At 36.2% G+C, this 27657-nt stretch overlaps 1 protein-coding gene and 1 non-coding gene across 3 annotated transcripts in view; one reads left to right on the forward strand and one right to left on the reverse strand.

The window, feature by feature from the left end:
* The window catches only part of FCHO2 (FCH and mu domain containing endocytic adaptor 2), a 95263-nt gene that overhangs the window by 47718 nt on the left and 19888 nt on the right, over nt 1-27657 (forward strand). For both annotated transcript variants that reach the window (XM_086480038.1, XM_086480039.1), the window contains exons 10-19: nt 1270-1342; nt 5533-5557; nt 13105-13159; nt 15506-15684; nt 16258-16272; nt 16684-16708; nt 17435-17477; nt 18165-18262; nt 21796-22305; nt 23897-24000. In XM_086480038.1, coding sequence (XP_086336164.1) covers nt 1270-1342; nt 5533-5557; nt 13105-13159; nt 15506-15684; nt 16258-16272; nt 16684-16708; nt 17435-17477; nt 18165-18262; nt 21796-22305; nt 23897-24000 — 1127 coding nt within the window. The remainder of the gene's footprint in view (nt 1-1269; nt 1343-5532; nt 5558-13104; nt 13160-15505; nt 15685-16257; nt 16273-16683; nt 16709-17434; nt 17478-18164; nt 18263-21795; nt 22306-23896; nt 24001-27657) is intronic.
* Nucleotides 2634-2740, reverse strand: LOC147413301 (U6 spliceosomal RNA). The gene has a single exon (XR_015184088.1). It is a non-coding gene; the product is annotated as a U6 spliceosomal RNA (small nuclear RNA).

The raw sequence follows: 27657 nt of genomic DNA on the forward strand, positions 1-27657 counted from the left end.
CTTTTGGGACGGAGAGTTGACAGTATAGCTACAGCTGTACTGTCAACTTTTAAGTTGCCAAGATTGCAGCTGAGACTTAAAATCTTTTTTGACTGAAGCAAAGAGGATCCATGTTCATAAACTACTCATACTCCATTTGTCATTGTTTTGGCCTGCATAAGGTGCAGAAAGAAAATAAAGCCCAGACTAGCATTTAAAAAATATTTTGGAGCAAATTCTGTCACTGTTAAAATATAAGATGTGGCTGAGTAAGAGTGGAGAGATTCCTTATGTGCTGTGTAATACGTTTCTGTAAAGGGGAATATTTTTTTTAATGAAGTGTTTGAATTGTCAGTTGTTAAATTTTGGAAATCGGATTATTTCCACAATTTTGCTCAAAAGCATGCTGTCAGTAGTATCATACATCAAAACAAAATTGTAGACTAGTTGCATCAGATGCTTGTACTTATTTTTTTGGCAGTCTACTTTGCTTCAGCAAAAACTGGGAGAGAAGCAGACGTGATAGCAAGTCTGATGGAATGTTTAAATGTATTTTAATTTTACTACATTAAACGGGTATGAAAACAAACGTTTTTTCTGTACTATAGCTATATGAATCCAGTGCTAAAAATGGGGAAGAAATGACAGAGAGGAGGCATGGTTCCAGACTCAGTGAGAGCCAGTGCTAGAACTGGCTACAGTACTGGGAAATCATGAACTCAACATCAGCTGGAAAGCCAAGAGACATTCCCTTTTTTTTACAGGACCAAGGTCCCACTTAGGAGAGACGGGGGCTTGCAGCTACTGGGAACGTGCAGGGAAATAACAACAAGGTGTTGAACTGCTGTAGCTAGGAGAGGCAGGATTCCGTTTCTGATCCAGGTGCATTGGCTATTCAGGAACGGCTGGAGCAATAGCTCCTGTTGAGTTTCTGTGAGCAGAGTCCGTTTCCTCAAAATGGGCAGTACACCCATTTTCTACAAAAAAAAAAAATCTACAGTCTGCATACCCAGCTTGGAGAGTCGGATGTACAATGCAAATCAGTTTTGTAAGGACTTAGGTTATTAATGTGTTCAACCATATCTTAATTTATTTTTTTTGTTGATATGTTACTTAACAAAATGGAATAATGTTTTCTTAGTTTGGCTCCATACCCATCTCCACTGTTAGATTTTTGTATCACTTGTGGCAGCATTTAAAATATATTGGCATTTGTATGCACCCATGTTTGACATTGCTAAATACGTACTTATCTCTTTGATCTTTAAATGAAAAGTGTTTGTTCCATAGGGATAAAACCACGGAAGAGGAAGCCTTTTGGTTTATCAGGAATAATGAAAAAAGAAAAAGATACTGAGTCTGTGTAAGTATATTTCCATGTTGAAGCCTTGACTTGTATGAAGACTAGTAAAAGTATGGAGATAAATGTTAGCTGATGTTTAACAAAAAAATGGGGTTTTAACAAGTTTGGAGGAATGCTATAAATATGAAAACATCACAGCTATTTAAGGTTTTTGTAACTAAGGATTTTAAGGAAATTACAAATGTGTTTGTGGTGGTCTACTCATGTTTTGTTTTTTCCTGTGCATGGGTAAGTAGATCTTCCTTGTTCTGGATTTGAGAACATTGTAGACAACCTGATTCTTATGTCTACTCGTAATGAAGTAATAACTCTGTGCATGGAAGAAGTACTGGATGCCCGTGTTTGCAGAATTGAAGCTTCAGTTGTTCTTTTATTAGCAAAACTGTTGTATACAATATTGAAGGACACGGAAATATCTTTGAATGCTTTTTCAGTACATTGTGTGCACACCAGTTTCTGAGAGACAATCATTCTAACTCATGGCTGGTGTCCCAGATATACCCTTTGCCATAGTCATTGCATGTGCTCTGTCTCCCAGGAGTTAAAACTCTCCAGAAAGTGAGTTTGAATAAAAGTTCTTAGATGGGTTGGTTGCAGTGTATGAATTAGTAGTTACGGTGACTATATTCCAGTGGATGTTTTTCGTAATTTCTAGATGTATTTGAAGTATAGAAGTATTTGATTTAACAGAAAATAGCTTACAATTGGACAAACTTAGCAATATAGAAATATTCTCAGAGGCAACATCTGCATACATTTAAAAAGTATTTTACCAGTCTTAGTTTTTAATATAATGCTGAAAAATTAATGATGTAGGACCTGCAGGTGCTAATTATTTGCACATACAAAGTGCCTTAGCTTTTTTCTTTCGGTGTTTCATTTTAATAACAATAGAGTTCTACGCTTTTTCTTCTCTCTGTCATGATGCCTTTAGGGCTCCAAGGTGTTGGTTTTTAAGTCCTTCCTGTGATTTAGTTTTTCCCCTACCCTCTGTTCTGTAGCTGGAGTAAATTGTGAGAGAACTGTTGTATGTAGTGTGGTTTTGGTCAGCAATAATCTGAGAATACTATTTTGTTAAAAAGAATTCATTTTTTTCTAATGAAGGTTTAGTTTAATTAGGATCATAGAATCATGAGGTTGGAAGAGATGTCTGAGATCAAGTCCAACCATTGACCTAATGCCGCCATGCCCACTAAACCATGTCCCAAAGTGCCACATCTACACGTTTTTTGAACACCTCCAGGGATGATGACTCCAAGACTTTCCATGGGCAGCCTGTTCCAAAAAAAAAAAAAAAAAGGAATGCTTCATGAATTTGTATGTCATCCTTGCACAGGAGTCATGCTAATCTTCTCTGTGTTGTTCCACTTTTAGTGTAAGTGCTGCCGAAGTGAGCACATTAATTTATTAATTTAATTAAAATTATTAATTTAATCATTAAAATGTTATAAATAACTTATTATATTAATGTTTTAAACAGCCTTCATGCCCTTTTAGAAAGTAAACCATTCTCCCTGGAAAGTTATTTGTTACACTTGTGTTTTGTGATGCAAAACTGTTGCAGTATCAAAATAGCAGCAAAAAAGTATATTTGATCATTTGTCTTTTGTGTCTTGCATTTCCTTAATTGCAAAATAGTAATTGTGATAGTATCGAGTACTGTTGTATGATTGAGTTCTGTAGCTGTCAGCTTTCCTTGTTCAACAAAATAATTATTTTGCCACCAGGTGGGTTATTACTCAAGCTAATTTCATGTCGTGTATGTTAGAAGCCTTCTTGCAAACCAATCACCTCCTTCCATCCATTCTTTGGCAGATGATGAAATATCATTTGGCCCCATCAAAGATTTAGGGCCCTTAAACATAGTTTTCTGGAGCCAGTAAAGGCCTGGAAGCTTCAGATTAACTCTTCCCAGGTGTATGACTCAATGTATCCTTACTCAGAGATCATGTTTTTCTTTGACCTGTAACAGAAAGAAAATTTTCTTACGCACTGAAGGCTGAAAACTGCCTTCTACACTATGTGAAACACTTTCTACCTTTGCATGCTTAGCAATTGAAGCATCTGAATACTTTTCTAAAAGCTGCTTTTTCCCAAAGGCATTCTATTTAACATTGAAACATAATATCCGTGGTTTTTTTCTAGAAAATATTTTGGTTTTCATGGCACATGGTGTCACCAGAAAAATACAAATCAGCTCAGCTGCTCTGAAATGGGAAAAGAATTTGCCTTGCTTTCAACAAGTTGGATTGAAATTTGATTTACATTATTATATTTGTTTCTATATTTATACAAAATACAAAAATGAATAGATTGTGAGGTCAGAAAGAAAGAGGTGTGATGGCATGATATTGACTTTCTGTCTCCTACCCTGCGCTTTTACAGAGATTCTTGCATTAATCTGTAAGTTCTAAATTAACTGGAACATAACAAATAAATAACAGAGGATTCATTATTTGCTTAAGTAAAATGTTCTAATAGTTATTTATGATCTGTTTAAAAGATTTTTATGGCTAGTCTAAACTTCAGTTGATTTCATCTTCGGCTGATAATCCTGTTATAGGCTGTACATGATAAAACTATCATCAGAAACTTCTGTGCACATAAAGGTCAAGTCCTTTCTTAATCTTTTGTTAAATTAGTCTGTAAGCTTGTTAGTTTGTGTAGGGCAGGCTTTCCACATCTAGAAAAACTCTCATGGTTTATAGGCTTTTCAGTTTATCAATACAGTTTTCAAAGTGTTGACACCTAAACTAGTTGTTGTGTGTAGTAATAGTTTTACACAGAGAAATACCATACATGGCGTATTCTATTACATGTTGCTATACAGGTTAGTCGAAGATTTAACTTCTTTTTCTAACCACTGCTTTGCATGATTTAGTTGTTGTAGTTTTATCTACAATCCTTAAATTCCCTTACAGAATCCCCATTTGCTGAAAATCTGTTTGTTACATCTTTTGAGGGAAGTCTAATACTTTATCTCTTCAAGCTGCAAAGTAGCTTTTAAAATAGCTCTTTTTGTTGCTGTGAATTCAGTTTAGCCAGCAGAGGGAGGTAAGATGTAAGTCAGTTAGAAACTTGGTCATATATGTTTTCTTTTGTTTAAGGCCTTTCGGAGGAGATGGGATCCTTCATCTCACTGTCAATTCCTGAACAGGCTGTACTGAATTTCTTGTTAGCAAGTTTTCATAACCTATTTTTTAAAAACGCTGTAGTTTTTACATTTAACTCATTTAGCCTTTCAGAGAAGACTTTTTTTAGAATGCAATAAATTTGATTTTTTTCCCTTTTTTTTTCTCTAAGTGCATGTTTGGGATATTCAGTTTGATTATACAAAAACACTGTTGTGCAGTTACACTGGCACTTACGGCTTTGTTTGTCAGGATGCAAATTAGAGAGGACTTGTATGCTACTCAAGTATTCCCACATTCTGTAAGTGTAATTGCTTCCTGTTTTTGCAGACATCAGAGAGGATCAGTGTGGTTTGTTTTTTTTTTAAATACTACTGCTTAAATTCAAGTTATAGTGGAAAAATATTACACTTGTGAATAGTGTGCTTGCAATCGCTGCCTTTCTGCTGATGACTTTTTTTTAAAAGTGCTTATTAGGAGGGTACTCATTTTTTCCAGCATCTTCTAGTGCTTGACTGCAACTGTGCCTGAGGAACATGAACTAAGAACGAAATTCCAAAAGAGGGTCACTCTGAGTTCCTCTAAGAATAGTTTTAATTTCTTTGGGAACTGATTATTGTCCAAAATGTTTTGCAGTTGCATGTGCACAGTTTCTTTAGGATTGGTGACTTCTACTCTACTTACTTATTGTGTATATTAATCACAGAGAACTACTCTAAGGAATATTCATCCAGAATACAGCGTGGTACTCCTGGCTCTCCCTTGATTTTTTTTTTTTTAATTATTATTTTTCTCCACTGTGATGTGAGTTTGCTTTTTGAGCGTTTGTTTTGAGTTTTTCTGCTGTGGTGTTTGAGCATAAACTTTCAGCTTTTATTTAAACCTCATTCAGTTGAATGTGGATTATTTATAGTGAAAATTTTAACAGAGTCTGAGAGGCAGAAGGCTCAAATCCAGTTGTTCAAATTAATTGAAAATATTACAGGATGTACCAGAATTGTATGAATAAAATAATTTGTGCATTTTATAATTGTGTATTTTCTTTATTTTTTTTAATAGGGAGTGTCCAGATGCAGACTCAGTTGTAAGTAGCCTTATTTCCAAAACAAATGCATATGCTAATATTGTCAAGCACTACAATCTGATAAAAGTTTAACTTATATATGGTCTGTGCAATGCATTATTTATTTGATAGAGGATTTAGTATTTTGATAACATACTTAAAGTGTTAATTTTGCTCAGTACATAATCTTATGTGCAAATATGTGTCAGTAATACATTTGTATTTCATAACAATTTTAGGTTTTAAACAAGGTGGTTTTACTGCAAGTATTTGCTACTTTATTTTTCAAGTTAATAGTTTAAATTGCGTGTATAATAGATTCTAAGTAAGAAAAAGAGTCCATTTTTATTGTGGAACAAACTGCATCATCATATTCCTCTGCTTACTTCTGTATCCTTTGAGAAATCCTTCTAATATCAATGGCGTTCTGCTTTATCACTGGGAATAGAGTGTAGGCTCTTAAAATAGGTCTTTAAATGCAGTATCCCTAGATGCACTTTATTAAAGGCCTGGTTTTCGTTGCTGTTAGTTTGGTCTGTAATACATTGTACAGTTTTATTTATTAAATTCAAATAAGTGACAGTTGCAAATTAAATTGGTAAATTAATGCTTTTTTGTTTCCTTAATTGAGCCTTTTCTTTTTATTTAAATATGTATGTTGCCTTGAATTATATGTAGCAGAGATTGCAGCTCCCTATAGCTATAGTAGGGAATAATTTAGAGAATAATTTAAGTTCTTTTCTTTAGACTGATCTGTTTTTCAGTTTATTTACATGCCAATTATATTAAATATTTTAATTTTCCAATTTCACCTATTTCATGGATTTTCTTCTTTGCATTTAATATCTGAGAGGTTTAGTATGTAATATTAAAACTTCTTTTGAGAAACTTGGTTTAAAAAATCCAGTGGAGCCATTCTTCTAAATAAGGAAGAGTAATTTTTGCCACATAATAGAACTGTATGTGTTAGAGCAGCCTTGCAAGCATCACAGAGACAGCTGTTTTATCCTGTGCAGTCATCTTGATTTAGAGCAAATTTCTATTCTTGGGTACATTTAAAGTAAAGTAACTTTAGAATTATCCCTATAATTATCAGGCTTTTCATGGAAATAATACCTTTTGACAGTTCAGGTTGAGTCACTGGAGTGAACCACAACTCAGTTTGACTTGCAATGTTTATTTTCTTCTTCGCTTATTTTGGTCTCTACATTTTTAAAAAATAATTAGATAAAAAAATTTTTGACAGTAGGTGTGTCTGATTTCTTTCTGGCTGCGTGAGGCACGCCATATGATCATCTAAGTTAATTGTTCTGTCTAGATGTAATTTTTATTTGGTTAAAAAAAAGACCTAACTTTTATTGTGTCTAACAACAAAAGTGATACTTGTGTTGCATTCTCTGGGGGTGTTTTTGCCCAACATCTTATGACTGCATTTGAAATTTAAAATTTGATCTATCATTTTTTCTTGCTTTTTACAAGCAACAGTATTATTCTGAATGGTAGAATGCTTTAATAGAAGCCATTACTGTCATTCTTGTGAAAAATGATGCAGCATACCATAGATCAGATTAATTTCACCCCTTACAAACAAACACTCCAGAGTGCTTTTACATTTTAAGGTTGGTGTGCTCTTCTGGAAGATCCCATTTCAAATGTTTTTCCTTTTTCTTTCTTTCTTTTTCACTTTAAGATTTTCTTTCTGTTTAATTTTTGAAACTTGATCTAAGTAGTTTTAACCATCTATGTTATTATCTCTATGAAGATTTATTTTGTATAGATCTTTGCGATAAATTACACATTTCAAGAAATTGCACTTGGAGAAGTGTAATTGCAAAAAAAAAAAAATTGAAAACGATTATCATTTGTGTTTGATTGCTGAAAATACTGAGGATGAGCCCTTAAAAAATTCAACTAACTTAAGGTGTCCAAATTATGATTTTGGTCAGTCACAGAAAATCTCTGTCTGGCTTTTATATTTTTACATGATTTTTTTTTTTTTTTAAAGTGACTTTTCTTTATTTGTCAAGAATTTTAATTGTGTGAAAGGAACATAAGAGATAACCACTCTACAGTTATTTATATCTATAAGCACTGAGGTAAATATATCCAATTAAGAGTTTTAGAAGTTTAGGATCCAGTAAGAACTGATTTCAATACTTCATCTATGAGTTCTATGTGATATTGAGGATCTCTGAACATACAGTGTGTAGTCAATACCATGAGGGCCTTCTCACTAGTCCTAAATATCTAATGCAGTTGTTCAAACCTGTATTTTCTGTTTCCGGAAAATAAAACAGTGAGATGGTCCTAAAAATTTACTTTTGAACTAAAGTGGAAGTTCTCAAATTTATCTGTGGCAAGCCATCCACTTATGCTTGTCGTTTTTGTAGCTGCCAGATTATATACATTGGAAAATGTGATGCATTTGAATAAATTGTTAATTCCTGTCAATAATTTTTGGTAACTGCTGTAAGAGGTTTTTGAGTGCTTATGAGTGGGGAGACAGCTGTGAACTGAGAACTTCTATTTGTTAAAAAGGTTGACTACTTCAATAAGCAGTCTCTGTTTAAATACAGATGACGGTATGTCATGAAATTTAAGATTTCTGTGGTGTTGTACGTCAGTGTACACATGTAACTTCCATTAAGATAAGCCTTGATAATCAAGAAAAGTAAAACTTTAGCCGTCTATATACTAGAAAGAAATGGCAGCTGAAGCCTGACTCTGTATGTGTTTATTACCTAGAAAGTTTTTCTGAAGGCAGAATTAATTGTCTTGTTTCCCATGGGTTTGGCATGTCTCTAGGGATGGTCTATAGGAAGATACGAGCACTAATAGAAAACTTTCTTTTGGGGAAGCATTTGCAAGGTTCCGCTTGTGTCCAGTAAGATATGAATTTGGATTGCAACCCTTCCCTTGGTTGGGACACTTGCGGATCTTCTTCTACTTGACTGCCTATTTTCATGAAGACTGTAGTAATGTAATTATCTTTGAGTCCTCTGTTCTGTCTGTCAAATTCATTTGAAATTGGCCAGTAAGTTCAAAAGTAATTAAGAAGGGAGACACAGATGCACAGACCATAATGCTGAAACTTTTTATCATAGGAAGCTGGAATGCAAACAAAATATATTGAGGCGTCCAAAACTTTTCATTAACCTCTTTATATAGGAGTATAGCATAATTATGGTTGTATAGAATTATACATGATTTTTATTGCTGGGAACTGATTGAATTTGGAACCATCAAACTCTTAATTAGTGGAACACAAGTACAACCTTGTATTTAGTGAAATTCAAATTTTTTCTTTATTTGCATTTTGAAATATTTAGTTCTGGCATGTTTTAAATAGCTGCCGTTGATACAGGGTATGAGGCTTTACAGTCACGGCACAAGACACTTAGGGGCACTTTGAATACCTGTTTTTCTTTCTTTCTGTATCTGTGGCAATGGAAGAAACTGACTGACTACTCTCTTCCACATCTTTTGGGTTAATAAGCACACTAAGGAGAGGAGGCTGATAATACGCAATACCTCTGCCTTAACGTGAGGACACATCTGAGGCAAATTTACATCTCTGATATGTCAAAAGTGGAGAAGCTCTTTTTTCTCTTGTTCCTGGCTATGAGCTTCAACTGCTTGCTTTGAGTTTGCTTTGGTCCTCATCTGGATTACAGGAAGTCAGTCCCATTCAGTAAAATGGTAGAAAGTTCATCTGGCAGAAAAAGAAACAATGAATTGTTCAGCTGTGCTGTATCTTGAAGCATACTGTGAGGAAAACTTGATAGGGAGCTGTCATAACCACTGTAGAAATCCCAGGAGAATAGAGACAGGAATCAGGCTGGACTGTAGTGAAGGTTCTTTGCTTCTTGACCAATGACCAACCTGTAAGCAGTGCCAAATGAAGTAGCTAGACTGCAGTATGCTCCCCATGTTCCCTCTTGTCCTTTATATGTAGCCCAGAGGAATTAATGACACAGTAATGGTGTGACTTCCATTGCTATTGGTTGACAGTTGTGACAGAGCAAGAAAACTGAGACAAAGTATTCGCCAAAACTCAAAAAAATAAATTTTGGCGATAGATTGCTTAGTCCTCATGGGTTTTGTATAGGCAGTTTTACTTTGTTATTTATTATGTCCCTGTGTTTTATTTCTTTAAAAAATTATTCACTCCAGAAAGTTCAGAGAACATACTAAAGACAGAGTTATAAGATCTAAATTTTTAATGCCTGTTTAAAGCTATGTAATACCTTAATTAATAATGTGTTGTATCACATCTGCAAACACAGGGAAAACTTAGTGGGTTTTGTAGCTGTATGTTTAATTGCTTAACAGGGCATCTGAGAATGTGAAACCTTCTTCCAAGGAAGTCCACCTTTCCAGTTAACTTCCACACAGTTCAGTTCACATCCATATTGAGGATATTTTACTGCAAAGACTGAAAATAACGTTTTTGGGTAGGGAGCTAGACCAGACCTTCATCGCCATCGTATTAATAACTACTTACAGAAACCCTAAGTTTGCAAAGATCTTCTTTCTTTGTGTTCAAAAATGACACATGTGTACTTGAAGGTTGTGGGGTTTTCCTCTGATTATCATGGTAGGCAAATCATGTCTTGTCTGTATTCTTGCCTGATACTTAAGATGCACTGTTTTCCACAACATAACGTGTAGTTCTGTAGCTGTAGGAGTGTGGCAATGGGAATAAGAATTAGTCAATAATATGTAAATGTCTTCATTAACATCAGATTTGTGAATATGTATATCTGTGTGTCCTCTACTAGTCTTACAAAATGTAGATTAGTAAATAAAATGCTGATGTTTCAGAAAGCAGAACTGTTCACCTGTTCAAAATATTGAAAACGGTATTTTGAAATTGCTACTTGTAAGTTTTTGAGGTGCCATTTCACTTTTATGTGACACAATTGTCGTTGTCAATACAAAGGTACATTGAGTATCACTTCCACCCTTTTCTTCTGTTGGTTTACACAAAAATATAAATTCAGTATCTCATTAATGAAAGCAAAAGGTGTTTTAAGAATGATCATAAATTGTTACAAGATCAGTCTGAATCATTAACAAAGCTGAAAGTAGAAAGCGGATGATTTCTCACTCTGTATACACTGTGTAGAGCCTGATGTTTTTAATTACATATATTTAAATTTTAGAAATAGGGAAAAAGTTATAAATTTATTTTTGTGAACAGTGTTAGAAAAAAGCGGTAATGTAGGTCTGCTGAAAAAGGAGCAAGGATGTTTTCAGTTCCTGTGTACAGAACTTAAGCTGTAAAGCATCCATCTCTGTTATGTACGTATTAACTGACTTTTTGTCTGAAGTTACGAATAGAGGCTACATGGTAAAGTGCCATTGCTGAGGAACAGATTATTCAAATATCTTTGCAAGATCAGATATAATTAACATGAAAATACTAAGAAAGAAATTTAATACTTTGAGAACTTCAAAGATTTTAGTGCTTTCTAGGGATTTACTTTATCCTAGAGGTTATTCAGTAAATTAAAAATAATGCAATGAAAGTAACTTACATAAACTAAGCTCTTTCGCAATTTTATATTGAAACGGTCAAATTTGCCAGCTCTATTGTGCATGCTATGTGTGCCTGGTAATAATATCCTTTACATATATGGCCCAGCTGGAAGAAAAACTAAATGTTGTATATGTAAAGATTTTTGTTGGTTTTCAATTCATCTTAACCATGAATGATCCTGATATATTGAAAATTACCTAGTATGACAAATAATTTCAGTACTCAGAAGTTGTAGTATTGAGGAAAGGGTACCTACCCTCTGGCTATATGTTTTTGTTCTGTTTACTTTGATGTCAAGTTTCATTAGTGCTTTTTGGTATATAAACAAGGTCAGCCTGAGGTCAAGCGTAGCTAAGAACCCTGATTTGAGCAAGTAGAGCTAAGGTACTGGACCGTGTGATCCTACTTTTATTACTTTTTTTTAGTTCTTTTTTTTTTTAAATCAAATCTTGATGAAGTCCAGCTTTTGCAAGTATTTCAAGAAATTGCACCTATATGTTCTGTATTTTAAGGTTTGAGCTTAAAGATTATTATTGACCTTAGATTGATGCTCTCTTTAATTGGATACAGTATTAAATCTCCTATATAGGATTGTATTTGTATTTTTTTTCAGAAAGTTTGATTGATGTTTAAATTCATTCCATTTAATTCAGAAGTGCTAGGTTGAGAGAGCTGTACAGAGGAGAATCTTTCTTAGTAAAATATCAGACATCCCACTTGTGATATGTGTAAAAGGAATAGAGGGACAAGTACATTTTTATGTTTGTCTTACTCTGTAATTCAAAAGTTATTCAAAGTGAATATCTCTTTAAATTTGGCTTCAAATTTTAGGTGAAGTCAAGTGGTTCTTTGCTAGTCCACTTGAAGTCTCCAGTGAAGTCATTTTGTTATATCTCATGACTTAAAACAGCAAGGTATATTTTGGCCATACTATATATAACTCTACTTTCTGGTGGAATAAACTGATTGGTACACTAAAATAACTTTTTTATATGAATCTCATCATTTTTATAAGAAATTTGTAACTGGTAAAATCACTACATTTTGAAGGCAGTTGGATTGTGGTTTTTTGTAATAAACTTAGTGAGGCATCTGAGCAGCTCAGAGTCTAGCTATGTGTACCAAGTCGTGAGGAGCGTTTTCTCTTCTCAGTGGAGAAAGTATCTGTGTATCCAAGTTTATCTCTTTATATGTAATACACATGAGTGTGGAGTTTTGCACATTTAAAAAATTTAAATTATTATAGTAGAGACTTGTTTCTTTCTGCTCCAAAGCTTTTTTTTAATTAAAGTGCTTAGCTAAGCATTCTAAATTATTCTAACATAATTCTCTTCAATTTATATTTCATTGCCTGCAAGAACTGAAAACCAGAACCAGTCTAAAGTTTCCAGGAGCTTATTAGCTGTAAAAATCTGGGGTGCTGGAGATGCATAAGGGAAAATTTGGAGCCCTATTATGAGCACTTGTATTTAAGTTTCATCCATGGCTTTTAATTATGTGGATATTCTTCGCTAAAGCAACAGTGCAGGCTTGCTGCCTTTTTAAGCGGGTAGAGGAAGTTGCAACCAGTCTAACCTGGAATGCTTTAACTCACATATTAAAGTATTGACTAGTATTTAGGAAAGGTTTTGCTCCTGTACCATCAGAGCCTCTAGTGACTTAGCTGAGAGAATTAGAAGTGGAAATTGGGAAAATATTTGGGGCCAAGAGAATAGTAGGCTTATATAACGCTCAGTAGTAGAGCTAAAATGCTTCTGTTCTTTTCTGCATTCAAAGTTGCCAGTTTTCTCAGGAAATTTTGAGGTTGTTTTGTTGTATTCTGTTCCTGAAGTATCTTGTCATGCTACTTCTGAACTATAGATGATAACTTGAGATAACTGTAATAATTAGTGGTGAATAACAATGACTTTCATGAGCTGTCGTAATAAAATTTCAATTTGTCAGCAATACAAAATTCACTCTGATGTAAGAACAACTTGGGGGTTTAGTTATTTGTTAATATAATTTGTGTTGTTGTTGTTTTTAGAACATTCCTGATGTAGATGATGAAGGATACAGCATTAAACCAGAAGCAACACAGGATATCCTTTTCGCTGTTATTGTGCCAAGTTATCTGACGTTATTACAATTCTGTGGAGAGAGGAAGCACGGATTAAAGTGTTAAAGGAAGATGAATGACATTCATGCTTGTGTTGCGACTTTGTGTTCTTTTGTTCATTGCTTTCACAAAATGTACAAAATTTTGTCTATCTTAGATTTGGTGTGCAAATGTTAAAGATTAGATCAGATGTATTGGGAACTTTAAGAGGATTTTTTTGTCTGTCAGTAAAAATGAAAACAAAAAAAGCCTGCACAAAAGCTTTAAGGTGACCATGCAGATCTTTCTCCTGGAAAAACTCTCAGAGAGTTTGTAAGTTCATAAACTTTTCTAAGCATACGTAGTAATTATCTGTTATATACCTGTGCCCTCACACCTATTTATGACATCATGAAAAAGACCGGGAGCTCCAGCAAACTAGAAATAGAATTTATATTACTTAATGAAGTCATGACACCACATGCCATTTCTAATTGGTGCTTCTAGCTTTTATTGTATTTTTAATAACAGCTTTCATAGGCAGAATAGATGTTTGATACGAGTCGTTTTTTTATGGAGACTCATGATTTTTCTCACTTCCTTTGAAGGAAAAATTCTTGTCCTCTTTTTTTCCTTCCATCAGAAACAGAGGCAAGCTCTACTTAGGAGCTGTGAGCAATTGCTGTAGATCTAAGCAAGCCTACACCTTAGCAAGATAGCTCATGTCTGGAAATGTATTCACTGAATTCTCTGGGTACTGCAGATAAAAGGTAAACTTACACTTTGCAATTACCTTAAATTGTGAAAACTTTTAAGCAGTTAGAGCACCTTAAAGTGGGCCAGTCCATCATCACAGCTTCATCATCTTTTTCATCAGCTTTGCAGAATATGCCTCTGTTGCCCCGGTGAAGATTCCTGTACCAATAAAAGCACTGCGTGTTATCTCCTATTTACAAAATTGATAAAAAAGTGGAAGACTTTTATCCAGTTCTGAGAGGGGCATTATTTCATGCTTTGCATACACTTATGAAAGGGAGAGAGAAGAGAACAACATTAATGCTTTTTAAATTATTCATCTGGGCGTCCTTTTCTACATTATCCTTTTTGTTGTGAAACAATAGAAAAGGCTGTACAATCAGTGAAAAAACTCAGTGATTTTGAGTCCCTGTCAGCCAGGTAGTACTTCAGCTTCTGAAAATCATGACCAGATTCAGGAAGTCATCAGTTCCCTTCCTTTTTTCCTCCCTTAGCCTCCCAAGAATGGATATTTATTCTGTTGATGGGAACTCTTGCCATGATTTGTTGGAGGACATTATTTTACCATAATGACAATCAGTCTTAATAAGTCCAGTTTTAAGTGTTGGAAAAGCACTTTCCAAGAGCTGCCTGACTCATAGGAAATTAATCTTGAAACTCGGTGATAATTTTCAAGATGAGATCTTTTGATGAAATGAAAAATGGCTTATCTTTGAAATGTTCTTCTCTAGATATGATCCATTTTGGGGGACAGATAGGCTGTAAGATGAAGACAGTTGACTTTTTCCTTACCACAACTCAAGAGATCTTTTCAGTTGAAATGAATTTGGAATGTCTTTAAGGTTCAGGTTTTCATCTTTGTCAGGGAATTGTTTGAAGAGATTTAATTCAGATGGCTGGCATGTTTCCAATAAGAGAAGCAAGGTATAGAATATGTATGCTCTCTGTAGGTGGTACAAAACTTTAAACATGTTTAAGTAGAGGAAAAATTTCACATTCTTCCTTGTCAAAATAAATACATTTTTCAAGACTTAGCATAGGCCTTTCAGAGCTTCCGTTCAGTGCAGCTCCTGTGCATATAAAGAACCAAGGCTAAATTCATCTTTATATTTTGCTTATTTTGAGGGCTGAGTTGTTGTGATTCCTTTTTTTGGATGATGATGCTTTAAGCAGCTGATGTTATTCAGTTTACTGTGCTGCCTTCTGTGTAACTGGCATCTTTAGTTGCAAAATTTTTAGTGCCATTCTGCAAAAGGGGCAAGTAATGGTGGCTGCTGCTGCTTCCGCTACTGTTAATGCTTGGTACAGGTACCATGGGCATTTCGGTGCTGATTGAAAAGGGTAGGGCTTTCCGTCACATTTCAGAACAAGAATTCTGTGTATCAAGATGAATGGAATATAAAAAGTAAATTTTAAGTCTGAGTTGTGAATTTTGGACAGTGGCAGTATTTGAAGTGTCTGTATGAGCACACAAAGAGGTTAGGCAGCATTCTTTACCTGTGGTGTTCGTGAAATATGAGCATTTTGTAGAGCATAATTATGAAATGGATTAAGCAGATTATTTTGAAGTATTTCCACCTTAACTGAGAAAAACATACCAAAGAGAACCATTTCTATTCATCCAGTGATTCTGACTCTGAAGATGATGAACCTAGGAGGTTCCATGTAGAAATAAAACCTGTCCAGCCAAATAATAGCTCTCAATATACTATGCCTTCCTTGGATGAATTAAAAGTATCTATAGGGAACATCACTCTTTCTCCAGCAATATCTGTAAGTTACTTTGTTCCTTGTATTTTTAATGCATGGAAGAGAAAAGTGATAAAGAATCTTTAGTGTAAACATATCATTTACTGTTCAGAATTTTTTCTAGGTTCAAAGTCAATAATTCTTTTTTCTTGTGCACTAGGTCTTTTGTGTGCTTTGTTGCAGTGTAACATTAAGTAATACTCCCTTCTCAGATTTTAACTTTCCTTTGAGTCTTGGAAGTGCTCAGTCCTTGTATTTTTGCAGTTGCTACCACAAGACATTTGAATACATTATGGAGTTAGCTGAGCATGGCTTTTAACATAATTTACTAATTAATATTCGATAATGTACAAACCTTTAAAACAGATCATAAAATGTGGACACATGTAACATTTACAGGGCAACTTTATTGATGTATTCTGCCAGTCCACAGAATGATCCTTATACCATGAGATGATATTACAAAGAAATAGTATTAAAGTGTGCTAGTACAATATTCAAATCAGAATAAGATCGACCCTGATTTTAAGGAAAGTATTGTGCATAACATATTAAAATAATAATCGATTGTTCTCTTTTTTCCCCACATTTTGAAAGCAGAGACACAGTCCTGTAAGTACAGAATGGTTTTTTATTCACATTTTTTTAGATGTGTAAGTAAGTGTAGTATGTGAGGGGAGTTATTGGGAAAACCTTAGGAATGTTTCTTTTCATATATACCATGTGATATATAAGCTGTTTAATTTTACTGCCCCAGCCTGTGAAAGAATTTAGTAATAACTGCTCCCTTTGTCAGCTCTACAGTGTTTGTTCCTGACTTTTCTTACTGGTGTGGCGGGTATGCACTGGTTGCTGTGTCCTGGCTCATGTTCTGGTCTTCTGCAAGCTCAGAATGTTTTGCCTGGCATTGAAAGCAAAGTATCTCATACAAAGTTGAGTGGAGATAAGAACCCTGGGACTATTAAGTGTTATATTGGACAGTTGGTAAAATAATTTATTCTTAATTACTTTTTTCCTGTTCAGGCACAAATGAATCGAAATTCATCGAGTAAGTGTGAATCTTTAACTTTTGGCCTATTTGTGGTAGTTTTTTAACATAGCATGAAAATAGATTTTTTTTTTAATTGTTGAAGAAATAAACTTCTTAATGTATTTTAACTAGAAAAAAATATTTCTCATGTCAGTTCTAGATAACCTCTTCTTTTTCTATATACTTGGCTGTTCCCTGTTCTGGGAAACAGGTGAGGCTGTCTGTGACAGTGATGAAAAACATATCCAAGAGCCAAAGGGGGGACCATGGAAAAGATTCCAGTGCAAGTTCTTAAAACCCTTCCACCTGCTCAAGTTTAGTATGATCCACAAACCAGCAAAGCGTACACTGTCTGTTTTGTAGTCAAACACATAAAACCTGACCATGGAGACAGAGGACAGAACATTAGTCTCTATCCTGTAGGGTTTATTCAGTGGGAAACCAAGCCAGATTTGCTGAAGAATAATATTGATATAAACAATTATAATTTATAAGGAAGAAATATCAAATGAACACCACTTCCTTCCACCAATTCCAAAATGCATTGCTCTCTGTAGTCCTCTCTTATTAGAAGGTGTTTCAGGAATATCTGAATTTGTATTGTCAGAAATAATGCATTTTCTTTTTCCATTTTAATAATTCATAATCAGTTTCGAACTGTAATTGTTAATATTTAATGCCTTTTTATAATGAAGCTGAAATTTTGTCACAGAGTTGGTGATAATAGTGTGGTTTTTTGCTTAGGTGAGGAGTTAACAAAATCAAAGCTTTCTGCTCCAACAAATGAGTAAGTTCAAATTTAAAGTTCTGTCAAACGCGGTTTTGAGGGAATTTGGTCCTATTTTGATTGAATACTCAGAAACTCATTGGAAATACCAGCTGACTGCTATTTTAAGTCAGGCATCTATTCCATCATAAGAGTTAGGGAATAATTATGTAACAATGGAGATTTCTATTCATTTGTTTTCCCCTTCTAATGCATTTTCTTCATTGTGATCTGTCTCGATATTTATAATTACATGAATATAAAATGTTTTGTAGGTTTTAAATAAGACAGGTTTAGTTTCCATCCTATAGTGTTCCATGGTAAAGTTTAAGATTACAAGCCCCAAATTTGGAGAGGTCTGTATACATTGCTTATGTTTGTATATACTGAAATAAAAGGATTTGAAGATGCGTGTTTCCTTGATAATGACCGTCACTTAACTGACATTATGAAGTATGTCCACGCACAAACTTGCACCAAGGTGTCAATTCAGATAGTCTCCGTATGTGTAAATCAGTTCCTTGGCCTGCAGTTTGTAGGTACTTTTTCTTTGTAGATCCAAAGGCTAACTAATAAAGAAGAATTTATCAAATTTCTTTATCATATTATTATATTTGTTATATTATCAAACTACTACTGAAGCTGTAGTTTGATTTTTATGAGTATATACATCTTTCATTTATATTCCAATTGTAACTCTTAATATAGAAAGGGGAACAGCAGTGACCTCCTGGCATGGGATCCACTCTTCAGCAGTTCTCTTGAATCTTCCTCTTCAGCTTCCTTGGCATCCTCATCCTCCTCAGGTAGTAGAAAATATTTTCTCTATATACTTCAGCATGTTCTGTTGTTGCTTTTTTAGTTATTGCAAGGGAACGTGCTTTGACTATTCAAACGAAATAATTTTGTAAAGCAGCATACTATCTTACAAGTAATAAACAACGGAGGATGCTGTATATCCAGCTTTCAAGCTGGGGAGCAAGGGGGAAGAGGGAACACTAGAAGCCTTAGGAATATTCTGTCTTACTGCTGCCTATTTTATCACCTTCTCTCACTTGCCAAAACAATTATCACCATCTAGAATATAATCCTATTTTCTCAGCTGCTAGGCTGGGATATTAAATGGAGGTTGTCACAGCAACTGTGAGACAAGCTGAGCTTGTACTGTGGATAGGCATGAGTTTCATCTTCCATTGAGCAAAGGCACCGTGGAGCTTTGCTGTGAGGAGTTTGTTTCCTGTAGGAAACCGTGATTCTGTTAGGAGGAGTGCAGGAATAATCCAAGTGGAGCCAGATAAAAATGGAAGGACTGAGACTAGAATTAAGGGGGATTTCCTGGCACCACCTGAGAGCAGAGCCATTTGGAGGAAAAACATGGGCTGAGGAGAGTGGGAAGGGGAGGGCAGATGTTGTTTGGGAATTTGGGGGTGCAGGATTCTGGAGGATATTAGTATGGGCAGGACACTGGCAGGCTTTCTTGAAACCTGGTCTTTGCCCAAAAAAAGAAAAAAGTCACAAAACCAGTCAATATTATTGTTACATTCAAAAGGCAGTGAAGAAGAGGGAGGCAAAATTAGCATGTGAGTGGGTATGTGTGTTGAAGAGGCTGAGAGCAGATGTTGAGAAACTAGTTCAGAAAAGGAAAGAGAGGCTGAAACAAAAACACAATATTATGTCTCTGTTAGGACCTGCATACTAAAAGAATTTATTTAAATTATTTATTATTTCTTTTGATTATGTTGGGAGGTTTAAAGCAGAATCTACTATTGACTAATAGCAGCAGATATGCTGTTTACATAGGTCTTTTCAGTTTACCTGCTGTCTTAGTGTAGACTCTTCTCCTCCCACATGCCTGAGGAAGGAAGTGTTTGCTGTTTCTTTTAGCTAGGTATTCATATTCCAAAAATTTTAATAGACCTCACTTCTTCGTTCACAGTCATGGCTTTCTAGCTGTTTTCCTCTGCGCTTGATCATAGAGATGGAAAAACAGTAAGGAAGAGTACATGTATCAATAGGGGAATTCTGCACAGCCCATGTTAATTCTTCTTGGCCTTAGTAATGTCCTTTTAGCAGCAACCAGCATTGCTGTGTAACCCTTTGGGTTTTACATGGAACTTACTCTTCCACTACAAATTTGTGCTCCTAAGATTTATGGGTTTAACCAGTCCAGCTTATGAAATTGTTAGATTGTCTCTTCCTCACTTAGGTAACCAGTCAAGATTATTGGCTAGTGGATCCACATTTGTAACATATTTAAGCATAAATTATATATATATAGATACATATTACTGCAATATGCTGAAAAGAAGCACTTTTTCAAAATAATCTGTTTTGCTAGCTGTTGTCTGATGTTCGAGTCTGTAGAGGAAGGCTGAGGATACTTAATTTGTTGTGCTGTGGTTGTTACTGTATCCAGTTGGTTATTGCTGTGCCTGGATGGGACCTCAGAGCAGATTAGGAGATGTTCATACAGTCCCTCCTGGCAGCAGAACTGTGGAGAAAGTAATCTCTGGCTGATGAGTAGTGACAAGTAATTGGGATACATAACGTCCTCTATAGCCATATCTGGTGGGGAGTCATCTACCCCTACCATCACACCCAAAAGAGGCTTATGCCCAGAACCCTACATTTTGTTGAAATATGGTGTCCTGTGGGCATTGATTTTAGATGTAAGACACCTGTGCCTTGGCAAACTTTATCTGCAAAATAATTCTTTAAAGGATTGTTGTTCTAAGAATTAACTGAGATTTTTCTACTTCTGAAATGATCTGTGGAGTTAAGTAGAAAGTGAGTGTTCTAAAGTATAATTGATTGCTAATACATTTGGGAACAAAAGAATACTGGATTGTTGTAGGTCATATTGTTGTTTAAATCAAGTTCTGATGCTCACTAACCTGCAGCTTCATTCTAAAGACTTCAAAAAATACACAGCTTTGATGGTATTTTCCTTGAAATCAATGTTTTATCTTCAACTTGAAGGTTCATATAGGTAAGCTGATGCTTAAAGCTTTTGAAAATCTCAATCCAAAACTTAAATTACATAAATTAGTTGTTTTGCATACAGCAATGTTAAAACATTTCTTTAGATATTGTTTCGTAACTGTGTTAATCATTGAACACTTAAACTACCATGGTATTTGAGCAGACGGTGCATGGTTTATGCAGCACAGAAGTAAACTTTGGCCATCCATGAATAATCCTGCTTTATTAGAAGTTTAAGCTAACTTTGTTATCTTGAACAAACACAACAGACATTTTTTAGCCAGCTATTGATATTGTAAAAATGCTTCTTTCTATTTATCTTCCTTGTTTTCATCCTTATGTATTTTTAAAATAGTTTTGAATGTTTCCACATTGCTTTTTGAATAGGATTTATAGTAGTATTTTAAAGCCTTTGAATGATATTTAGAATATCTATTAGAAAGGGAAAGCTGTGTTAAACTCTGTTTATGTGGGCTTAGAGAATTTACTTGTTCATGGCAAAAGGACCTTGGTAGAGGTGACACCTATACTTTTGGTCTGAACTCTGTAAACCTGTTGCTTTCTTTTTTGATACTATGTGTCACTCTGCCTTTGCTCCTAGCTTTGCCAATCTGCAAAATGTTGAGAATTGACTAACCTTGCATCTTCTGCTTCTGTTGTCATCTACTGCAACAGGCAACAGTTAAGTCCGGGGAATACTTAATGGAATGTTTTCCGGCAGCCTGAAGAGAGAGGAAATAAACTGTGGTGGATGATGCCTCATACATATAGTTACTCACTAGATGTGGGTTGGTTCAGACAGAAGAATATCAAACAGGATCTCATGACTGCGTTGTCTTTGTTCACTGGATAGCCATTTAGTTGGGCCTTGCCATTACAAATGTTAAGGGTAAGAGGATAAAAATGTTTGGAAGGAACAGGATAGGATAAGTTTGATGAAATAACTTCAGAAGAAATGAAAAGCAGAAAGCTGTGGAGAGGAGACGAAAATGGTGTTGGACACAAGAAGGGAAAGACAAAGATGAGAGGAAGTTAAACCACAACAGGGAGGAAGTTAGAGGAATAAGGAAAGTCACAAGAAGTAGGGCCTTAAGTGGAAAGAAATACAATAAATTACTTTTTGGCTTACTAAAAAAGTGGAAAGTGACGTGGTTGGCAGTATGAACAAAGTGCATGTGATATGTGGCTGAGTTTTTTTCCTTTTATTTGTAAGCGTTGGGATTTTAGCCTAGCAGAGCAGTTCTTTTTCTTGCTGGCTAGTAAGCCTCATGCAGTGGATATTGAATACTTTTTTGAATATTGAAATTTTTATCTTTTCAGTGTTGCTTGTAGTTTCAATTCTTCCCTTTTCCTTCAGCTACAGTAAAAGAGCATAATAGGAGCTCCTCCTCATCTACCACTGATTTGCCTGGGTGCAGAGTATCTCAGTCCTTGCTTGGACACCAGACAGATTCTGGGTCTACAAGCCCATCTTCACCAGACTTTACCATTAGCACTTTGTGCAAATCTGGTGTTACAGCAGCACCATCAGGGACTACCAGTACCTTATCCTATGTTTCACGGTCTCAAAGTGAGTGGATTTCCTTTGCTGATGAACTTCTTACAATTAGAGACACAAGCACAGACAAGAAGGAGCCCCAAAAATTGCATTTTAAAACTGAAAATGCCTGCCTTGCTTCTTCTGCTTTGCTTGGGAATTCTTCCAACAGCTGTGCTTCTGAGGATCAAAGTGACCTTTTCAATAATACTATATGCCATGAACAATTATTCATTGAAGAAACTGGCACTGCTGCTGAAATTTCTTCCACATCATCTTCAGCACTACTGGACTATAGTTTAGTGTCTTCTTGTGCTTTTACAAATAAGGGTATGGCAAGCATGCATCATGTACTGCTCTTTGCTAATAACTGACTCAAAAAAGCAAGCCTTAGACTAATTTTTTTTATTATCGCTCACCTGATGTTAAAATTAACTCATCTTCTTACTTAGAGTGTACTAAACTGTTTGTTAGCACCAACTTCCTTGAAAATTAGGACAATGAAGTAAATATTCCACTTGAAATAAGAAGAAAAAAATTAAATTATTCAATTAAAGGCATTGCTTTCTCTTAACTATGCGGAGCTTTGCTTTTCTACAAATAGGAATGTATTTTTGTGGGATGTCAGGTAGCAGTGAGGTCTCAAAGATTAAGTGACTGAATTTGCAAAAACAATTCCATTCCTAAGTGGCTTCATAGAGGTATTTTCAGATTAAATAAAGTTAAGTAAATTGGATTTAAAACTGTCCTTTTTAACACCCAGTATTTTGAAGCGTGGATGATACCGTGGTAATGCAACATACTAAGAGGACAAAGGAAAAATACATTTGGGTAAATGTACCATGACTCGCTGAATACCTGTGGTACTGCAGCAGACTACTCAAGTGTTTAGCATGCACTGTTGTCTTGGGGCATAATAAGGATTTTATAGGAAAGACTGATATTTTAGAAGTTAATTTATCTGGGGACTTTCAAGTTTGCAGCTCTTAAAGTGGATATGGTCAGCAATGAAACTCCCATACTTAAACAACAGCAGAGTACGCTGAATGCCTGAGAAAATTTCATACTTGGAAGTTGCATTTTCAATAACATTAACTGATTAATTAAAAAAGAACCATGCAGAATAATTTGAGGGAGATAATAGGATGTGCTGCAACGACGTAGTCGTGTATTAGAATTTCAGTCTATTCTGGATGTTAATTCTGGATGTTAATTTTGGATGGCATCTAACATTTATTTTAAAATATTTTGAAATTTTATTCATTCTGTTCAGAAAAGTGACTGTAAAAGTGGCATCTTTGTAGTGCTGCCACCATCTGGTAGTTGCTTCTGTTAAGTGTGGAAGGACATGGAGGCAGTATTTTTTTTAACTGCTTTTTACTTCTGATAGCTCAGCTAAGAGATAATAAGGACTTAGTGTGTTCTTACAATCAAAAGAGGAATTTATCTGATACACTGGTGTATGCTTATTGAAGTCAGTGGGGTTTCAGTGGGCAAAATTTGATGTAAACAGAGAGTTATGCCATTGTCAACCAGGACCAAATATGAATTTCCACTGAATTTTCCATTTGTGGCAAGAAAGACTGTCCTATGTTCTGATTCCATATAGATTATACACAAAAGGAAACGTAGATAAAAGCATGTTTTTACACACAAGCCTCCAAGAATAGTATGAATAGTATAAAATCATTTAAGAGCAATGAGAAAACCCAGGATGCCATTTTTAGAGTCACTTTTCAGGGTATCACATGGCCCTATTTTGAAAGCATTTATGATTAGTGGTAAATCTCACAAAATGGAGCTTGTAAAATAGGAACTTCTAATAGAAACATAACTTCCAGTTATTCTGTTCAAGTGAGTACATATTTTTGTTCAGTGTGACTTTTCTAATATTCATTTCCTTAAATTTGCTTTCTTTCAGCAAGGCCCTCAACTCCTCTTTCTGTAGGCACCATTGTACCCCCTCCAAGGCCTGCTTCAAGACCAAAGCTGTCTACTGGGAAACTTAGCGGGATTAATGAAATAGTATGTATTGATTGTTTCTTTAATGCTCCATAGTAATTTGATTTCAAATATTCCATTCATTTACAGTGTTACAGTGGAGTTACTTTCCAGCCAATGTTCAAAGTTTCACATAAGCAGACTTTTACCATTGCCAGATAGGCATGGAAGTTTTCATGATAACTATGTTACTGTAATAAAATAATTCTTAACAGAACTACAAAGGTCAAAAGCATAATTTTTGCATCGGCTGAGTGTTTTTAATTGGACAAATCAATAATTTGATAATGAGAAGATAGCATGTGTATGAGATTGAAGTTTTCAAAATGTGAAATACTAGCAAAATTATTAACAAAGATGCATTGATTTAGGCGTATCACCAAAGCTTTGGGGAATGAATGGTATTAGGTAGATCGTTATCAGTCATGTGTTGACACAAGTTGCCCTGCTGTGACTTCTCCCTGCCCTTGGTGCTGGTTGGTGGAGAAGGGAGGTGGCAGATTGCAGGAGCTGCCCATCAGGATAGTGAGAGGTTGCATGCTGCCTGCATCTGTGCTCACTGCCTGCAGTGCCCGTCCACCTGCTGGTAAGGAATGTGGCAAAGAATACATGTACCCAGGCAGCATGTCAGACCAAACCATGCTTAATCTTCTCTGTGAATATTAGAATTCTTTGGGTTTCATTTGACTTACTGACTTGGAAAAATATTACCGTGGTAAGATCCTCTTACTGTCTTTTGAAATAGCAAGATATTTTACTAGTGCTGTTAGGTCCCAGGCCACGGGAACAAAAATCGAGATTGGTGCAGACACAGACCCGCTGTCAGCGAAGGAAGAAGAGTTGGTGTGTGGACTGTTACAGGAGCTTGACCCATACAAATCAATGGGCCCGGATGCCATCCACCCAAGGGTATTAAGAGAGCTGGCTGATGTTGTTGTGAGGCCGCTCTCCATAATCTTTGAGAAGTCATAGAGACGGGGAGACATGCCTGAAGACTGGAAGAAGGATAATGTCACCCCTATCTACAAGAGGGGTTCCAAGGAGGACCCAGGTAATTATAGACCCATTAGCCTGACGTCAGTCCCTGGGAAAGTTATGGAGCAAATCCTCCTGGGGACTATCACAAGTAAACTGAAGCATGTGTTTGGGAAAAGCCAGCATGGATTCACCAGGGGCAAATTGTCCTTGACAAACCTGATTGCTTTCTACAACAAAGTAACCTGTGTGGTTGGTGCAGGGCGAGCAGTGGACATTGTCTACCTGGACTTCTCCAAGGCTTTTGACACGATCCCACACAGCCTTCTCCTTGAAAAACTGACATGTTACGACCTAGACAAGTGGTCTGTGCAGTGGGTGGGGAACTGGCTGACAGACCATACCCAGAGGGTGGTAGTAAATAGTTCTCAAACTGGCAACCAGTCACAAGTGGGGTCCCCCAGGGATCAATATATTGCCCCAGTGCTGTTTAGTATCTTCATAAGTGATTTAGGTGTTGGGATCAAGAGCACCTAGATGAAGTTTGCAGGTGACACCAAAATGAGAGGTAGTTGACACTCCAGAAGGGAGACACACCCTCTGGGAAGACCTGGACAGGCTGGAGGAGTGGGCTAGCAGGAGCCTTATGAAGTTCAATGGGGCCTACGTAACCCAGGAATGCAGCTCAGACTGGGATTCACCTGGCTGGAGAGCTGCCCTGTGGAAAGGGACCTGGGGGGACGACAAGCTCAACGTGAGTGAACAGTGTGCTGCAGCAGCAAAGAAACCGTCAGGATTCTGGATTGCATCGACAAGGGTGTCACCAGCAGAGATAAAGAAGTCATTATCCCACTCTACTCAGCCTTGGTCAGACCACACCTGGAGTACTGCGTTCGGTTTTGGTCCTCGCTATACAAAAAGTTGTGGAAGATGGAAAGGGTCCAGAGAAGGGCCACAAAGATCAGAGGACTAGAAGATATGCCATATGAAGAAAGGCTGAGAAAACTGGGTTTGTTCAGCCTTGAGAAGAGAAGGCTTAGAGGAGACCTTAGTACCGTGTACCATAAATGGTGGCTATCAAGAAGATGGAGACTCCCTTTTTACGAGGGGTAGCATGGAGAAGACAAGGGGTAATGGATACAAATTACTCCTGGGGATATTCTAGTTGGACTCCAAAAGAAACTTTTTCACTATGAGGACAATTAGACATAGGAATAATCTCCCAAGGGAAGTGGTGTCCAAAACATTGGACAGTTCTATGACTCAGCTTGACAGTGCTGAGCTATATCATTTAAGCTGTATTTTTACCTTGAAAAGTTGGACTAGATGATCCTTGAGGTTCTTTCCAACCTCATATTCCATGATTCTGTGATTTTCACCATGTTCTGGTCTTGTGCTTTGACAAAACTGAAACGTTTTTAAACTGGTTTGCATTTCTGCAATGTCAGAATAGGGTTAATTTTGAGATTCTTTTCTCATTCCAATATAAAACTGTAGTAATTGCTCATAGACCAAGGAATCTGTTCTTCATGTTATCATAAATAAAGAGAAGAATTTAGCTGTACTGCTCTGCTATAAAGTATGATTCTGCACAAAACTGCATTCATTTTATACTGTTGTTTTAGAAATTGGCTATTATCTGGATAAAAGTGTAAGATTGTCAGTTGTCTTTATTACATATCCTTTTACAATTCCTATAGTCTATAGAAAAGCTATACCCAGCAACAAGTGTGATAGAAGCAAAATTTTTTTAAAAAAAAGCAGTTACCTACCAAAAAAGATGCTTCAGGGGTTCCAGTACCTTTTAGATAGCTTGATCCTAAAATGATCATTAGTTAGTTAATACCGACAGTTAAGTGAATCATAAAACCATCCGGAGATTTAGGACGGAAGGGGCTTTTGAAGATCTCTAGGCCAACCACCTGCTTAAAGAAGGGCCGACTTCAAAATTGCATCCGGTTGCTCAGGAACGTGCTGAGTTTTGAAGATCTCCGGAGAGGCATGTCTTACAGTCTCATTGGGCAACCTCTCCCAGGGTTTAACCATGAGGTTTCAAGAAGGAATTTTTCCCCTAAGTTCAGCTGAGATTTCCTTTGATGTAGCTCTTGCGTCTCTGAAAAGAGCCTGAATTCGCCTTCTTTGAACCCCCTTTTAGCTAGTAAAAGACTGCTAGAGATCTCTCCTTAGGCTTCTGTTCTCCAGGTTCTTCAGCCTGTGTGTCTCTCTCAGGTACTCCAGTCCCAACTATTTCAGTTACCCTGTGCTGGACTCACTTCTAGTTTGTTAGTAGCTCTCGTTTAGCTCTGTATATTCACATTTGCTGTACATATTCGTAGGGCTGTAAGGTTAGGTTCTGGTGCTGTGTTTACAGCACTGTTGTGGTTTAACCCTGTCAGGCAACTAAGCTCCACAGAGCTGCTTGCTCACTCCCTCCCAGTGGGATGGGGGAGAGAATCAGAAGAGTAAAAGTAAAAGTGAAAGAGAAAAAAAGAAGACTCTTGGGTTGAGATGAAGACAGTTTAATAGGTAAAGCAAAAGCTTTGCAAGCAGAGCAAAACAAGGAATTCATTCACCACTTCCCATTGGCAGGCAGGTGTTCAGCCATCTCCAGGACAGGAGGGCTACTTCACATGTAACGGTTACTTGGGAAGACAAACACCATCGCTCCAAATGTCCCTCTTTCCTTCTTCCCCCAGATTTATAGGC

The sequence above is a fragment of the Leptosomus discolor genome, chromosome Z (assembly GCF_034619465.1).
Source record: "Leptosomus discolor isolate bLepDis1 chromosome Z, bLepDis1.hap2, whole genome shotgun sequence".
Taxonomy (NCBI): domain Eukaryota; kingdom Metazoa; phylum Chordata; class Aves; order Leptosomiformes; family Leptosomidae; genus Leptosomus; species Leptosomus discolor.